The following is an 18,047-nucleotide window of genomic DNA, read 5'->3' on the forward strand; positions in this document are numbered from 1 at the left end:
GAGGATACCCTCACACCAGCCGAACAGGCTTGGATGGCAAACCCCAGTCTGGCCTCCATACCCGCTGGATTGGAGGTTAGGGTCATTGGTGAATCTGGCTTTTCTTGGGAAAGCATGGTTCTCGGCGGAAAGATCGTCAGCTGCTTTTTGGCTTCCATGCAGATCCCGAACTCGGCCCGAAGCTCTTCATCTGGAGCACCGCACGTTGTCTAGAGGGCACAGGACGGAAGTCTTCAAGGATAGAAGCTTACAAGAGAGTACATCAAAACCTTCATCGACTATGGTAAGATTGTGGCACTGAGACATTTGTGATTTGCCGGGCTAATGATACATTCGACGTAGGATTTTTGAGAACCCTACGCCCCCTACTCCCAATCAATGGTGGTCATCGAGCCCAGGCTATCGTTAGCTGGGAGTCTATCGACAATGATGATATGACGCGTATCAGAACTTGATTTCACGAAATGCAAGAATGGGAAATGAGGCACGATAACTAGAGGGTGGCCATCATGTAGTGTTCGGAGTCCTGGCCGAGGCAGATATCATCTGCGGCAACCTTGCAGAACCAGCCACAGACTTGCATTTTGAGCTATTCAAGGCTACCTTATGCATATTTGTCAGAGGCAGAAGGACGTGTTATTCGTCATTCACAGACTGGTCAAGATGGGGGCAAATTATAACGAGGTCTCGGACGAAAAGATTGCAAGGTGGTTCGTAATCAAGAGGGAGTGGGTAGGCGCGTCGATAGACAGCCTAGGTAACCAATTCGTATACCATCATCATCGCAGCAGTTGGTAGCCGATTGTAATGAATAATGAATATGATCAAGATGAGAAGCAAAAAGGCACAGAAAGGAGAGATGGATTAGCAAGGCAATGGGAAGAATAACATACCACATTCTGTCGAATCGAGGAGGGAACCGTTGACTCGATGGCTGACCCGACCTCGACCGTCGGGCGACGATGCAGAGTCCGTAGTTTTGCTGAACAACACACTCGTCGCTGCGGCGAGAATAATCGAGGATGGAAACATCGGCATGGATTTTATTTCCGTCTTTTTGTATACGAGTATCTGCGCATAAGAATATCCAGAGCAGAGTCAGGTTATCCAGAAACAAGGTGAAACAACAGCTTTCTGGAATACTTTGCACCCTGTGGTTCGGGGTGGAATACTGAAGAAGAAACATGTCCGAGTGCCACAGGAACGCTTAAGTTGGTCTGGCTGGATCGCCTAGAGTAGCGCTACCTCCGCCTAGTCCATGAATGGAAACAGCACGAAGGGATTCCACCATATGAGCTTGTTGCGACGGATTCGGCGGGTCTTCTCATTGTTTCAATTTGACTTGTCTTTGGGTCAGCAAGCAGATGTATGAGCGAACGGAGTGGAACTTGCCTTGCGCTCAGCCTGGACATACATCTCAAGCTTGCCCATATCTCCAATGGAGACAAGTCAACATTTACATCCTCGCAAAAGTCCCGAAGATTCTCAGGAGCACTAATCTCGTCGCGTATTCGTCTTCTCAAACTCTCAATGTCATCAAAGCTGGTGTCGGCTGCAATTTGCACTGTAATGCGATCTCGTAGACTCCTGCTTCGGGACATATTGTCCACCCACATGCTGCTGAGATTGATTTTGGGAACCTTTGTCGTATTTTTGGAGTCTTCGTTTTGGAGAACGGAATACAGCCGCGAAATCTTCTCCTCGATTACCACGATGTCGCCCACGTCGAAAGGGTGCTTCACAAAGATGAAAATGCAAGAGCTGAGAAACTCCTGCGCGGTGCCTGATACAGCGAAAGAAACGACAGCAAGCTGGGTGCCAATGGTGGCGAGGTATGTCAAGAAGGAGCCGCTGCAAAAGGCGGCGTAGATAAGACCGGTGCCAATGAGGATGAAAACCTGGAGGAAGCGTTCAGAACTCGCACGGCAGACTTGATGTCATGTGTACTCTTCCAGATTGCGATGCGCTCTTGGCCGATGCGGATTCCCTTCGAGATCATCTCCTCCAAGCTGATAACGCCGTTCTGGTCTACGTCGAGCAGCGCAAAAAGCTCCTTAACATCACGAACACAATCAGCAGTAAGTGCTTTTCGAGGTCTTTTTGTGTTAGAACCTCTCCAGTCAGAGGGGCGAATGACTTCCAGATACGTCGAGCAAGAGCGTTAGATGAGGTGGCGGCTTCAAGCGCTTCTATGACAATGGTATGGGCGGCTTGGGTGTTGTACAGCGAATTATTGCCGGAAACAAGAGCTTTCATCTGGTCAAAATTCTGTGCAAACTCTTGCCCTGCCAGCCGCATATTGGCGAGAAGCTTGCTTGGTGAGCTGTGCTTCTACTTGACTTCGCCGGTGATGATGGTGTTGTCTTCTTGGACGAAGCCATCGCAAAATGGCGGTTATATGCGTGCTGAAGATGCGGAGAGGAGGTCGAGCATAGCGACTTGGCGCTTGGACTCTGAAATACGTTTGGTGAGTTGTTTTGCGGATGAGTAAGAAAGAAGGTTGATGGGCTGCATGATGAAGCGTTGGACGAGGACCATGGCGGCGACAGGAATGGAAGCCAACGCGACCTTCTGTAAGACCAATACCTAGCTGGGAGTAAGTAAATTGGAGTCAAATGCCATGCATACAGGTACGACGGTGGCATAGACAATGATGGTCCAGAACACCAGCGAGATGGAAGTGTCGATAACTCGGAGGACTCTCGTTGAAGCCGTGTCACGGGTGAGTATTCACAGAGGTCAAGTTGTCTGTATCTGTGCGCTTCCCTACATCGATCTGCTGAAGATTGTCCACTACTTGAAATGAGGTATCAGGTAGCTTTTCGTCGACAGTCTGATACTCTTCTGCAGACGAGCCAACTATGGTATGAGCCGTTCTCGTTCTAGCTGGTTTATTCCAACTCAAATGCAGACGTCCCTTGAGCTAGCACGTGATAGACCCCAGCTGGACCTGACGTGGCAGGCTCAAACGGAACTGAGGTGCGACTGAGCGTCCTGCTCGAGGTCTGGATTTGAGGGGTCGCATTCCAGATCCTTTGTGTCAAAAGGGCCCAACTGCCGGCATCAGGGAAAAAAACGATAGCGCTCAACTCATTTGGAAATTGAGGTTCAAGTAAGTCTGCGATATTCGGTGACTGGCTTTCACATCTAATTACAATTACCACAGGCACTTGACGGTATGGGGAGGTCTTGCATCAATGCTCATTGGCGTATGGCCCCTTTGTTCAGTATCTTCTCGTCGTCGCAATCCAATATCACCCACCCAACAACAACGCGCTTCTATCATATGCTTTTAGCTTTTACTTCGAACCACTTACTGGCACAGGTATGCAAATCTCACCTCAGCTTCGTAACTTTATCCTGACTGCCACGAAGGAGTCGATGCCTCTCTCACGATCAGCGTCGGGCAAGCCCTGAAAGATGCGTCCTCTGAGTGGGTCATACTTGCGTACAAGTGCAAGACTGGCAAGTGCGATTGCAACAGCTACTATACCATCGCAAGTTGCGGCTGCTGCACCGACATCACCCATCTTCTGAAGCGCATGTGTACCCCAATGGTTACTAGTGAGGATGGTTCCGGTGACGCTGGAGGCTGCAACGTTGCTCTTCCAAATGGCCTGTCGTTCAACAGCACCGACATTACCACCCAAAGCGATAATGCCAACAGGATTGTCATGCTCATGAACACCACCATGCATGCTCTCGTGTGCAACTACACGGCTCCACTGACGACATTGCTCCTTCCATTGAAATTACAGAACAGTGGGACAACCACAAAACTTTTGAAGCCGGGGATATCTCAATCTACTTCGAGAATCCGGACCAAAATAAGAACATCAGCAAACAGCAGAACCATATTTACACTGCTCCTTTCATTACAGATGCTATCTATACAGGGATGAGAAATTCTTTCCAGGACTTTCTCATGTATGTCTTGAGTCATAATGTCACCATTACTTTGACTGGATAGCACACATCGCATCTTCCAACCATTCGGTTGAACATGGACAGGCGTTGAGCCGGCTGCCACTCCTGCCAGAAGATACATATCAAGGTTTCCACCGGTCGTCAATAGACGAGGTCCACAAAACCATGTTTTACGATTGACCTTGATTTTTCGACAAAAAGTCTATTTAAGCTCCGGCTTCTTAAAAGATCTGCATGCAAAACTTTTTACACTCAGTCGAATTTTCTCCCCCGTTTTCTTTTCATCCTCCTTTTCATTTGAATAAATACACATGGCGACGCGCTGTACAGAAACGACTGCGGCGCAAAAGAATCCATTCAGGCTGCCTTCTGTGCCAGTCGAGGTCCTCTTCATGATTGCCGACGCACTGCCCATATCGTCACGGATAGCCCTTGCCCTAGTCTCAAGATGGTTCTTCTCGGCTTTGTGTCCGACCCGTCGGTTCTTGAAACAAAAGCAGGATGATTTACTCGCCACTCTTGTCCTACTAGAAAGAGACGCGCCGGACTGGTTCTTATGCTTCGGATGCACACGGCTTCGGCCCTTGGGGAGTTCTCATGATAGTCGCACGGCATTACAGCTTCATCCTGGCTGTGACCCTGTGTTCCGGATCATTCGGGAGTTCAACAATCCGCCCATACCAAAGCGACGACCCGGTGGCCGCCGCAGACCAGGGACATTCCAGCTTTGGATAGAAGACATAAGCCTTGTGACTTGGAGACCAGGGACTCTGGCAGTGAGGCGCAGCACTCCTGAGATCAGCTTTTCTGAAGGGCGCCTGATTATGAACCGGCATTTTCTTGGGCCAAAGTTCGGGTTGCCCTTACAGTACTTGGAGAATGCGTTTGAATTTGACAGATTCATTTCTCTGGACGACGAAAAGACACCAACAACGCATTTCCCACTAGATTGTTGGCGCAGTACAGGGTACAACTTGCTGCCGTTGTGCCCGTCGAGTTCGCAAGCCGCCACACGGTGGGTTTTCAAGCATCAATCATCCGCAAGAATAATCGACAACGAGCTCTTCATTTACCGTCATCACCACATTAGGGGTCCACCTTGCTCCCAAGTCGACTTCGTCAAAACTGTCGACAGCTTAGAGTTACCCGTGTGTCGACACATTCTCGGCTCGAGCAGAATGCCGACTTTGCGTTTCTGGGTACCTGGCGAATCCTGTATCCCTGAACTGCTAGGCTTGAGGGTATCCGTTGCGGAGCCTGACTTCGATATTTTCCCTGACAACGCAGTTGGATCTTGCACCTTTTGCTTCACCGACTATGAAATCGACATTGAAAGGGGCGGAATCCGAACGGAATGGGGCTTAAAGTTGACCACCTATCATAAGCTGGGAGACTTTCGTAGTCCCGAAGACCTGGTCTGGAATCGCCTAGTGAAACCTCTTACATTATACCTTCCTCCAGGGAGCTATAGAAAGTCTCCAGTCGGTGGAGTGCGCGACAAGTGGCTTTCCGGCCAATCAACCTCTCGAACAACGGGAAAGTCTCCTGGACATCCAGACCTCCAGCCTCAACCGAACTGGATTCTTTCATTTTATGAGATGGTAAGAGAAAAGTATTCCCGGTTTAACGGTCCTAGCTCTGTGTTGCGGGATCTGTATCGCAAGGCTTTTATAAGGTGTTGCAAGGGACAAGAATCTTTTGACAGGCCACTCTCAGTCGAATACTATGGAAACCAATGGGGGGGAGAAATTTTGAGCACATGAATCAGACCTTCCCCTAGTCAAACCGAAGTATTTCTGTTCCATCTGAAAAAAGTATGATGAGGCGCGATCGTTGCCGTCGAGTGGCGCATTTGCCAACAATCATGTATTTGGATGTTCAACAGTTCATGTGGCTTGTCGCCCCAAAGTTGTCGACATGTGCCAGGGAGAACAGTCGGACTATTGATTCCTAGAAAAGTATTGCAAAGACCTGTCAATATTGACATACAATGGAACAACCTTTTACAAGCAAGACCAACCTCACCCGCAACACCCCCAAACCAGTTCTGTTCGAGCACAACAGCACTGCTACATTATTCCAAGTGCCAAATTCATCCTGCGACAAAACTCGACATACTGTTCCCAGTTTGTGAGGTCGGAAGTCCCGGGCGGCATTGTCGGGCCAACAAATCTCCCAACTCCGTCCCCCTCAAGTGTTTTCCCGATCTCCCAATACCTTCCGCCATCGACGAAGATTACTTCCCCGTTTCGGGCTTTGTCTGTCATCAGAAGCCCAACTGACTGCGCGACCTCTTCAGGAGTGCTCAGGCCAAAGCCTGTGGGAGCAACTATTTCTTCAGTGACCAGACCGGACTTTGTCCAGTTTGGAGCAATGCAGTTGATCCTAATGGGGACGGGCAACCTGGAGGTATGCGGAAGCAACCCTCGCATGAAGCCTAACACAGCGTGCTTTGATGTCGCTAAATTATGCGGTTAGAACTGTGTCAAATCATTGGAAAGCTTGAGCATAGCTGGTTCGTATTGGCAAATGCTCTCATCCCGGAAACAATCATTCGAAGAGGGGCAAAGCTTTAAAAGAATGCATGGAGAATTGTTTTAACATACTGTAATCCACTGCTCCGAATCTCGTCCAAGACGACACAGATGCTGTGATGACAATGCTGCCCTGAATCTCACGAGCCCGCATGTGATGCACGGCCAGCTTAACCGTAGAAATTACGCCATACAGATTTGTCTCGAGACATGAAAAGTCCGGTTCTTTCAATTGGCCGTCGGTAGGATCGATCTCATCATCTATGAATCGCGTGCGAGGATTTACGCCTGCAAGCTCCAAGATTCGTAGGCTCATCATTAGCCGCGAACCAAAAGCTCCCCGGGACATGTTTGGATTATTACCGGCATTCGCGAAAACTGCATCAAGCTGCCCTTCCCGCTCCACTACTCGTGAAAACACACTTCGAAGGGCTTTCCAGTCACAGACATTGCATTTTTCGAACGTGAATGTAGGCGATTGTGAAGTAAAATCTTCAGAGGCCGGTGGGGCAGTCAGATCGACACTTGTCACACGAGCACCGATGGATAGCAGAAGCTTGACGACCCCTAGTCCGATGCCGGAGGAGCCTCCTGCCGAAGAAAGTCAGTATTTTGTGGACATACATCATCATTACCCGGCTATTGATGTGATGTGACTGCAAAGGGTCCTACGTCAAAACCGAGGATAAGGAGTTTATCTCTTGTTTTTGAGCCAGAACAAGACTAACCAACGCAAACGCAAACTGGGAAGCGGCTTGAAAAAGGTCACAATACCTGTGATCAATATGACTTTGTCCTTGAGCTTGACAAAATCTTTGCTGTTGATCTCGAGGGTGGACATGGCGAATGCTTACGACCGACTCACTACTGTGAATTGGATGATCAGTTGATCTTTTGAAGATGAGTTTTGTTCGTTCTCATGAACAATGTGGCTGGAGCGTATCATCCCGCCAGATGCAGTGAATGATGCAAGCAGCCATTCGGCAAAATATAGCCAGTGAAGCTCGGTTAACTGCTGCCGCGGCTTGCTCGCACAGGAGGCACCTCAGGCTGCTAAAATGATGCAATAATTGACTAAGAGAATGGTTACAAGGTCGGTGGTTTCGTAGGGAGGCATAGGCCAGGCCTAATACCCCGCACCCGGTGCCTCTTCTTCAAACCTCGCATGTTAGAAAATGCGGGGTATAGATATCCAAGCACTACGGTGCGCAGCTTTTCAGATGGACATTCCAGGTTGCTTGGAGAATTCGTGTCTCGATTGCAGCCCTGAGGCATCTGCTCTCACTACAAATATTATCAGGCTGCCGATTAAATAAGAAACCTTGCTTGGTTGCGCAAACTGCAGGGGTGTTGAGTTACTTGCAGTGACTGGCTACTGTGCTGCAGTGAGAATACGAGGACTTTGTACCTAACGCCCACCGTTTGTACCTTCAATCTCGTCGTGAAATTGTCTATGGACATATTAAATGTTTGCAAGCGCTCCCCAGTGGCCATCTTCGTCATGCAGACACATACTTGTTCGTACGTGTCGATTATTCTCTAATACTTCCAGCTATTTTGGCATTTCGCCGCAGTTTAGAGCGACATGTGAAGATTGTTCCAGAGTCTTCATCTCGTTCATCTAAGAGTGGGGAAAATCTTTCTGAAGCCAGATTGCATCGCTCGGTTACAGCAGGCACAAGCGCGAGGTGGGGCCGGCAGGTGGGGCTGATTTAGCAGACGGGAGTTCATACTGTCAGTTCGGTTCGAATCCTATCGGCGTCACGTTTTGGGGTCGTTGGCGTAGTGATCTTCTTGGTGACGGCGGTCAGATTCGAACTTAACTGATAGGATGAATTTTTGGTCGGTTCGGTCACCCAGGACGAGGGCTGCGAAATGTTAACAGGCGCTGGCTTCATGACCCAATATTGCTACTGGTCCCAAAAGCGAATACAACATGGTTGGAAACCGCAGCCTTTGTCTCCGCATCTCGGCGTTAGGCGTCCGGGCAAGGTCCGCACCGTGAACCGGCATCAAGGCGGACCCCGCACGTTCTGACTTGGTGATCGACAAGAGAACTTTCTGTTTACGACAGGATCAACAACGAATTAACGGCCACCTGCCTTAGCGCCACACAAGGAGTTGGTTGCAGAACTTGAACGGGTTCAAAACAGGGCACGAATACTCCACAAAGGTAGAATGCAATCAACACCAGCAGGTCAGATTGAATGGAGTGTTCATTTGTGATGACCAACCTAAGTTGAATTATGAATTATGCGCTACAGCAAAGCTTAACTTTCTCTTGATTCCTAAGACTTGGTGATAATTTTCCAACGTTTAATAGCCGTCTGATGCCTATTGGATGCTGCCGATTACCAAATCGTTGTGTCTAATATATTCACAACAACAACAACGAGTGTAGAAGAATCGTACGATGACCATGCCATATGGCCTTTGCGTGGGGTTAAATCACTGCTTAATGTGGTCCGTAACGTATCGAGGCATCACTGCATCAGCAATGCACGTCAATCACGGTAGGATTATTCCACCTTGGCCAAGACTTGGCGATAATTCAGTGGAACGCTTCATGCATGCCGAGACGGACTTCGGAGATAGCAAGCGTCTTCTGCGAAAGCAAAGCAGACAAAGGTTGCCCATATTCTGATGATGTTGACTGGTGCTGGTATTATATTGAGCACAATCACTGTAGAAAACAATTGCCTTGTCGTTTGAAGGCCGGCAGAGTATTTAGTTACTTGACGCAAGAAGTCTTCCCAAGCTGCTCAACTCAATTGAGAGTTTAGTTGGTTACTACGACATCACTGTCACGACACTACCCGACAATGTCACTCCCAAAGATACCTGTCATCTCTGGCGCGGTTGAGGCACTCAAAGAGATGCCAATCGAGACCCGTCTGTTCATCAACGGGGAGTTTGTCACCTCTCGCAGTTGGAAGACATTTGACGTCTACAACCCTGCGACTGAGCAGAAGACAGCATCTGTTTTCGAGGCGGACGTCGAAGATGTTAATGACGCTGTAGCGGCTGCCAAAGCAGCGTTTCCTGCATGGTCCGACCTTGCAGCCACCGAGCGAGGAGCATTTCTGTTCAAGTTGGCAGATTCCATGGAGAAGGACTTTGCAGAAATGTCCTACCTCGACGCTATCAGCATGGGAAAGCCAGTGGATTCTGATGGTTGGTCAAGATCCCATAACCACTCATGGACTTGGGATTAATGCATAAGCACAGTTGCGACAGCGGTTGCGATGAGTCAACTACGATATTACGCTGGAAAGGCTTCGGACATTCAAGGAGACAGCTCTCTGAACACACCCGGCATGCTGAACATTGTTTTACGGCAGCCGTTCGGCGTATGCGGTGCTATTACTCCATGGAACGCCCCAATTACCATGGTTGTTCAAAAGCTCGGTCCTGCACTGATTGCAGGCAACACGCTGGTCCTCAAGTCATCTGAGAAGGCCCCTCTGAGCCCCTTGGTCTTAGCCAAATGCTGCCAAGAAATCGGATTGCCGAAAGGCGTTTTGAATATCCTCAATGGCTTTGGGCGGCCATGCGGAGAGGCTATTGCGCGACACATGGACATCCGGAAGGTTTCCTTCACGGGGTCTACATCCACCGGTCGCGCCATCAAGAAGGCTGCCGCTGAATCAAACTTAAAGAAGGTCACCTTGGAGCTTGGTGGAAAGAGCCCACTAATCATATTTGAAGACGCTGATCTTGAAAAGGCCGTCCCTGCTGCAGCCTTCTCGATCCTTGTGAACTCAGGCCAGGCTTGTGTCGCAAGCTCGCGAGTCTTTGTCCACACAGCCATTGCCGACAAATTCATAGATGCTCTCAAGATCGAGATGGATCGGGTCGGCGCAGCTGGGGACCCGTTGGGCCGTGGCATCCAGCGAGGCCCTCAGGCAGATAAGTTACAGTTCGACAGAGTCATGGGGTTCCTGGAAGAGGCGAGAACTACGGGCTTGGAGTTCGTCACGGGAGGAGGACGAGTCGGAGACCGTGGATACTTTGTTCAGCCGACGATCATTAAAAACGCACCAGCCGACTCCAGGGTGATGAAGGAGGAGATATTTGGCCCGGTGATGTGCATCAATTCTTTTGATGATGAGGAGGCGGTGCTGGGGACAGCCAACGATACCAGTTACGGTCTCTACGCCTCAGTATACACCAAGGATATTTCACGCGCGCTTAGAATTGCGAAGAGGTTCGAGGCCGGAAACGTCGGCATCAACTGCACCAGCCCGACCATGACGGCCGACATGCCGTTTGGGGGATGGAAGGAGAGTGGTGAAGGCAAGGAGGGTTCCAAATATGCTACCGACTACTGGACGGAACTGAAATCGGTGTACGTGGCACTTTAGTATGTACGATAATGGGAATCTTAGGTTGTTTGTATTTGCTGTGTCACTTGGTCTAGGCTAAAAATGACTGCTGAACAATTGATAGTTGGTTAGATAATGTGCATTGTTTGTTCGTGCACAAATGATGATATGCATAAGTTCTCTTTCTCCGAGCATGAATACACCAACGTCTTGGATCGGCAGCAGTCAGCGCATCGTCCTAATGATTGCCTTGAGGTATATAAGGGAAGTAGAACCCCCGTTCATTGACGACTTCTTCTTTTGTTTTTCAACGCAGTCACGTCATGTATTTCATCAATCTTCATACATCATGGTGGCACACTTGTGAGGCATCGCTGTTATGGCTACTTCGAATGGCTAACCAGTGCACGCAAGCATGCGACTACGCCCGCATCTACGGCAATAATTGAATGCTTTTCCATCCCCACACGAAACGTCAACTATTCGCGCCCAGGCTTCTACTCACTGTTTTATTGCATCTCATGATGAACCAGCTTGAATCCTGTAGAGCTGCTGCTTCCAGCTTCCAATGATGGAACTTTGTAGAAGCTCCATAATCTCCTAAGGGTCTTTGGAGACTTATCTCTCCAGAGGTACACATAGTAGTGCGTGGATCAAACCTCTACGACGTGTCATGATGGCGTGGCGACGCACGGACAAGATGCTGTTCTATCAAGGTTGTTATATCAGCGGGACAACTGACTCTACGAGCTGAGAGAGGCTTAGCCCTCTGGTCCGCTTGGCGCTGGCACACCGCAGTGTTGATTTGCTCACAAACCGAACATCGTCCTTGAGCAACCGATGCTTGAAGATTCTTCTTAGATGTCTTACTTCATAAATACATGCTATGATGGCAAGACCTAACTCAAAATGAAGTTGTTAAAGCAAGGAAATGTAAATAGGTAGCTAGCGAGTCTTTTCAAACAAAGCTGAAGTGAATCATAGGACGATATTTAATTGTACGGTTATTTTTCTTACACCGCCATAACTAACATTTCGAGGATGTGACACCAAAGGCTTCCTCAATGCTCGTTGCGACTGATCGAATTCAGCAGATGCCCGGGTTCAAAACAGTGCACCTATCGCTCGTCTGATGACAATGACTGGAATAGTGTACAGTAGAGACATGTGACTTCTGTCATATTGATTTTAGAAAGTCTGGTGGGATGCTGTCACCATCGAAGTCTACGATCTAAACATAGATTTGTGATATTACACGAAAGGATAATGTGTTGGAATCATGCTAATCAGTATGTGGGGTGACTGAGGGTGGTAATGCGTGTTAATTAATCAAAATGGGGGCTGAGGGGTGTATGGCGACGGCATAAGCACCACGTCTGGCATATGGTCCGCTTGTGATGAACGATGGACTATCGCGACTACAAGTATTCGACGGAAATGGCCTCCTGTATTGATTCACCACATTCAAAGAATTTGTCCCCGTTCAAGAACACCTCATTGGCTGGGGGCCCGTTGACACTTATGATTACTCATCTTCATGGAGCGCGTGGCGCTAGCCCTCGCCCCTGGGTTGGAGCTCACGGTCAATGACATAACCTAAAAAAAGGGAACACACGGTCTGCTCATTCTGTGCTTATTTAAGCCTTGGAACCGCCCAGTCTCGAAGGATCAGGGCGGTCAGAGGCAGCTGAGGGACAGCGTTTGGGCCCACCTGATTCTGCAAGCCTGTCGCTTCATCATCAGTGAACTCAGTGTGACACCATTTGTTATATCTTGCCTACTTACATCTACAGTGTCAGCCGACTGTTCAGGGAAATCGGCCACCCTTTAGGATTTGGCGGGAGGTCCACCAATCGATAATGGATAGCTCTCCAGGTTCTCGACGGCCGTAACACGGTGGCTCGAAAACAAAGAATTTGTGTGCTTAAATTTTCTCTCCCAAAAGGTGGAATGGCCTTGTATTTAAACTAGTGCTTCAACCTTGTGAATTATCATATCTTTTCCGACATCAACTTTGCTTCGAGCCGGACTGATAGAGAGCCCTCAGAAGACCTCGACACATATCGTCTTATAAATCGACCATATCACCTCCGCTTTTGAATGCAGAAACGCACAATGACGCCCGGCATTCAGTCTCCCAGAATTTCAGAAGGTCCGTGACTTGAACTTCCCTGTCGCAGAAGATAAGCGTTCAAACACCCTGTCCCGACCCGCCCTTTCATATTCCCCGCCAGCTAATGTTCCATGTTTTGAACAGACCGAAGTCCTTTGCCTGAATCTCGGAAGCGCACACGGCTGGACGACTCTATAGACGAGACGCAAGGAAAGTCTCCAAGAGTCGAGGAAAGGCCGAGTGAAACCCCGACCCAAGCAGTTCCCGCGGCCGAAGTGAAGCAGAACGACCCAAAAATACCAGTTTTTCGCCAACAACCTGTTGCCCCGGGTTCAGAGTTTTGCCAAGCGCAGATGATACAACAAAGGAGCGAAATCGAAGGCATCTTGAAGAACATCGCGCCAGGCCCTCGTCAAGAGGTCCTGAACAACGCTCTGATTACTCTAATCCAACTGATTGGGTCGGGTTCTGTCGTATCAATAGTACCAGTGGTAGCACACGAGGCCAACATGTATTCGGCGTCTGAGAATGAGAGGCTGAATCGATTCCAGAAACTCGGCTGGAGAACTCAGGGGCGTGGGTCCATGCATCGTCAAAATGTACGACAGGATCTAAGAAGTAGGCGTTTTGACAGCTTTCGATGGAGAAAGTAATATTGTTAGCTAGGAAACAAGATATCCTATGTGCCTTGTACGCGCCAGTCTCACTTTGAAATGGCCTTGAAGAATCCCCATGCCGAAGGACTCCTATCGTGATCAAATCGCTGGTTTTCTTTGAAGAATAGGTTATGCAGAGACATTTGATAGCGTTATTCATCGTATTCGCCGTGGAGAAAACACTTTGTGGCAGTTTCTCACGAAGAGTCACGGCGGCTGGAATGACCGCCTCTGATGCTCCAAGCTTGCGTGACAAGTTCACATTTGTCATGGCCGTAATCAAACCTCCGATGATTTACAAAGACGACTCACGCAGTGCAATGCAGTCATTGAGTAAAGTTGACCTTAGCCCAAAGCCAGACGATATGTATCATCAAATCCCTTGCCCAAAAGAGGCAAGGTTGTTTTCGCAGGATCGCCAGGGTCTTGCGTGGGCTCCACCCAAAGCCGCACTGCGGGGCTGCCCTCCGGGTATGTTCTATAGAAGGGTAAATGAGCAAAACTTTGTCAGGGCCAGCGTCAAGTATCGATTCAACGGCAAGTCCTTTCGCCTTTCCAAATTGAGACAAAAAGGTGCTTTGTCCTGATGGAGAGATGCCGCCGGTTGAGAACAAATTTAAACAACTTCGACGCCCCGAGAACCTGTCTGAGCGATCGGAGGTACATTTGCATCCAGCGCTGGTGTAACCTGATCCAAAATACCTCTGGTCCGTTAGTGGCTGGCTTTGAGACTTTTGCAGACGATGAAAAGGTGCTACGCAGATGAAATGGTCTACTTCTCCTGGACACTGGCATTCGTCCCGGGGGAATGGCTACTTAGTACAATGCCACATGGAACACCGCTAGCCAACGGTCCTGCATGTCCCACTTTCCGGTTTGAATGTAACCAGCCACCGTGATTGACACTGCCTTCTTGGTACGACGCAATCCTTCTTCCCTTCTAGCTTTTCTTTCGCAGTCTGCCGCCTGGAGGCGCACCGTTTTGACTGCCGTATGACTTTCACGGGGAAGTATTCGACAGTTGAGAGCGTATCCAGAATGTGGAAGGAATACTTCGCACATGTCTTCAGCTGCTTTATGCCTCGCGGCTTTGAGTCCGTGGTAGCGCAACGCAAATTTCTATTGCAGTACTCACATGTTTGGTTCCGGGTACTCTCAGAAGACCACTGGGTGGAGGAGAAGTTTGAAAAGCCTGAGCAGACTCAGGACAGTAGCCAGGGGCGGACCAATCTCTGTCACTTCCACTTATAACTATGGAGGTATAGTATCGCTCCAGAGATGGAAGCATCATCGGCGGCGGACCTGTCGGCGAGAAAGGCATCCAAGCGAGCTTGACAAAATCAAAGCTTCCGCGATATCACGACAACAGACGAAAATATTTCAAACCCCATAAGTGGAATGGAACAACAGCATCAGGGTCACATAGAACGGATTTATAGAAAGATACGGTGGCAAGCAAGCGCGCTCCGAGTGCTTGGATATGTCAAAGTTGAACGGGTTAACGGAGATTATATATAACCAGTAATTCCAGGCCAGAGTACTATAAAAAGGGCAGAAACTGCAGCGTACGTTGGTGAACACAACACATTCGTACCGTTCCATTGGCTATCCTTGATATTCCGTCGTCGTGCAATGGTTGTCCATTTAAGGGAACTGGTTGCGCATGTAAATGATTCCGTCGACCATGTTGTTGCCGGATGCAAAGCCAGAGTAAGCCTCAGTAGAGCTCTGTACACCAACAGACAGTGCACCCCAAATCCAGCGGTTACCGCTACCATCAAGCTCCCAGAGGGGACCACCGGACTGACCGCCCATAGTGTCAGCATCGGTCCAGATGGGGCCAGTTGAGTCACAGTCGAATGTGCGAGGCTTTGAGTGGATGGTGATGTCGGTCTGGCGATACGGGCGGCGGCCGCCGTCCTTGTCGCCCGGATAGCCAATGTGGAAGAACTTAGGCTGGTCGAGCATGCTGTGGTCGGGTAGCTTAGCACCAAAGTATCCAACACGGTCGCCGAGGCGCTGATCGAGAGCATAGATGGCCCAATCTCCCTTGGTATCACAGGCAGAGGCTGGTTCCTGGCCGGTAGTAAAGAGGACGTTGGTGAGCTGCGCCTCGCCGTAGCGGTTACCGTTATCATAGCCCGGGGCAAAGACGCCGGGGACGCCCTCAACGTAGCAGTGCCTGGCCGTGAGGACAAGGCGGGGCCCGATCATCGCACCGGAGCAAAAGACGCCGTTGGAGAACAGCAGCCGGCCGACTGCAATAAAGGGATAGTTGGGATCGTTCCAAAGGTGGCGGTCATCGGCGCCAATAATGAAGCGCTTATCTACCTCGCCGGCCTCGGTCTCGGAAGGGAAAGGCGTGAATCCGGGGGCCTCAGTGGAGTTGTGGACGAGCTCATCGATGTTCAGGGTTTGGACCTTAGGGACGGCGGCGCCGGCCGGGAAACGTCGGGCGAAGCTCTCGTCGAAGCCAATGGGGTGGACTTCCTCCTCTTGTCGAACGTTCACGGGAGTGGCGTTGATCTGAGAGCAGAAGGCGAGAACGGCCGCGGCAACTGAAACCGTGAAGCGAACCATGATGTTACTTGAAAAACAACTCGGGATCGGGTGATTGCAAGACAAGCAGGATGTCGAGGGGCAGATTGTTTGATCTCAGACTGGAGCTGGTTGGGCTGTCTTGCTGAGAGACGCCTTCAATCCAGTGGGGAGTAGCTTATATTTATACTCGTTTATTGACTTGCTCATCGTATAGGAGACCTGATGACCAAGTCGTGCAATTTGCAGGTAAGTGAGTTCCGAATACCAAGCCGGCTTGGTTCGATGCAACTATAGGCATAAACCATCAGCGACGAGACAGTTGTCAGCCAATCTTAGAGCTGTTTAGGCTGAATTCCTACACAAGGGAAGAACTTCAGTAGGCAGCAAGGTCTCCATGTCAATTCCCAAGCAGGCCTCAATTCCGAGTCCTCGCTAGTTGCTGGCGCATTTCTCCAGACGTAGTTTCCTTATTCGTGGACCCCCAAAAGCTCCATCTGTCATCGTCCCATTCAATGGAGGAACTTTAGCAGCTGCTGAGAACTTTGGTGGTTTGTAGCTGAGGATTGCTGACCCAACGTGATAATACCAAAGGCTCCGCTCCTGCCCTTGGCAGGTCGGTAAGGCCTGGACCCTGCAGATTAGCGACTCCTGGAATCCTTCCGTTCGGACTCCTATAATATTGATCCTACGAGACAGCCTTAAATCTTTCCGGCCACTAGTTTATCCTGGTGCTCGTGGTGGCCAAGGATTACTTGCAGGTGCGGCTCCATAGTCAAAATAAGTATTATATTCCGTTGAATCATTGCCCTATGGGCTTAATAAGCTTAACAACTCTTCAGCAATTTATTCAGTTCCAATCCAAGATTCGCAATTTTAGAGATGTGTAAAGATGTGTACGACTGAGTCTGACTTACCTGTTTTGAGTCTTGACATATCTGCTCCAGCTTCAGTAGCAGTTAAGAGAACCTCAATTTAAGGATAGACGCCGTTTAGACTTACGGTGAAGGATCACGATTGTATTGGCTGACTGTAGCCTGGACTTGCAGGCGGTGCAGCCTGCAGCCAACGTTCTTCTTCAAGCCGCGAGATTCGGAGACATAAACCGCTCAGTGTGGTAGGATCCATTGACTCCTGCCTTTTTCAGCGAGAATGTAACAACCGTGCTGACCCAGTCTCGCCAAGCTTCCCAGGCAGCAACTTCGTCAGCAATAGTCAACCGAAGGTACACCAAAGTTCTTTTTAAATGGAGTCCTCCTAGTATTACCCACATTCAGGAAAGGTTGACCGGACGAAGTAGGCTCACCTGTCAGATATGGAGTTGCTTTGCAGTATTAGAGCTGAGCGGCCAATGCGACATGGTGCCGCATATACGATGCCCCATGATTAGCACCAACATCTTAAGCTTGTGTCTTGGCAAGAGCCGAGTATTATTGACACTTGAAGTTGATAAGACGGGCAAAAGTCAGGCAAAAATGAGAATGAAAAGTAAGGTGATAGGGCGTCGGACACCGTAAGGGGGCCGGGAACGTATGGCAGAGAGCTTTCTCGTTAAAGGGTGCTTCGACTTGGATCACATGCTCTAAATTGAAAGATTTTAGATATTTTTAAATCTATGCCTCAAGCCTGGTAGTGGGAAATTGGTGTGTCAGTAATGGGCTCCCTTTTAAGATACCTAGTACTTATCTGGTAGCTCGTACCGCTCACCCATGCTCACCCCATTGGCGCAACCTTAGAGCGGCAGGTGATCTAGCCACACCTAAAATTTCAAGTGGTGTGCTCATTCGCACGCTGGCAATTTTCAAGTTCTAAGCCAAAAGACACAGTCCTCCACATGTCATTCTGCTCTCCTAGCACCTAAATCCCAATCGCTGCCCATCTGACATCATGTGAGCAGCGCCTCCACAAGGGCAATTAAAGCAATTTTAACCCCTATACTTATTAACTTAGCTCT

At 49.3% G+C, this 18,047-nt stretch overlaps 2 protein-coding genes across 2 annotated transcripts; one reads left to right on the forward strand and one right to left on the reverse strand.

The window, feature by feature from the left end:
• Positions 1 to 9,283: 9,283 nt before the first annotated feature.
• Positions 9,284 to 10,825, forward strand: CGCS363_v011601 (Aldehyde dehydrogenase; the record flags this gene model as incomplete). The annotated part of the gene is made up of 2 exons (XM_036643450.1): positions 9,284 to 9,635; positions 9,690 to 10,825. The coding sequence occupies 2 exons, from the start codon at positions 9,284 to 9,286 to the stop codon at positions 10,823 to 10,825; spliced, it is 1,488 nt and encodes a 495-aa protein (XP_036491628.1).
• Positions 10,826 to 15,199: 4,374 nt separating this feature from the next.
• Positions 15,200 to 16,135, reverse strand: blaSE-1 (Glutamyl endopeptidase; the record flags this gene model as incomplete). The annotated part of the gene is made up of 1 exon (XM_036643451.1): positions 15,200 to 16,135. The coding sequence occupies one exon, from the start codon at positions 16,133 to 16,135 to the stop codon at positions 15,200 to 15,202; it is 936 nt and encodes a 311-aa protein (XP_036491569.1).
• Positions 16,136 to 18,047: the final 1,912 nt, after the last annotated feature.

The sequence above is a fragment of the Colletotrichum siamense genome (assembly GCF_013390195.1).
Source record: "Colletotrichum siamense strain Cg363 chromosome Unknown KSG_Cg363_contig07, whole genome shotgun sequence".
NCBI lineage: Eukaryota > Fungi > Ascomycota > Sordariomycetes > Glomerellales > Glomerellaceae > Colletotrichum > Colletotrichum siamense.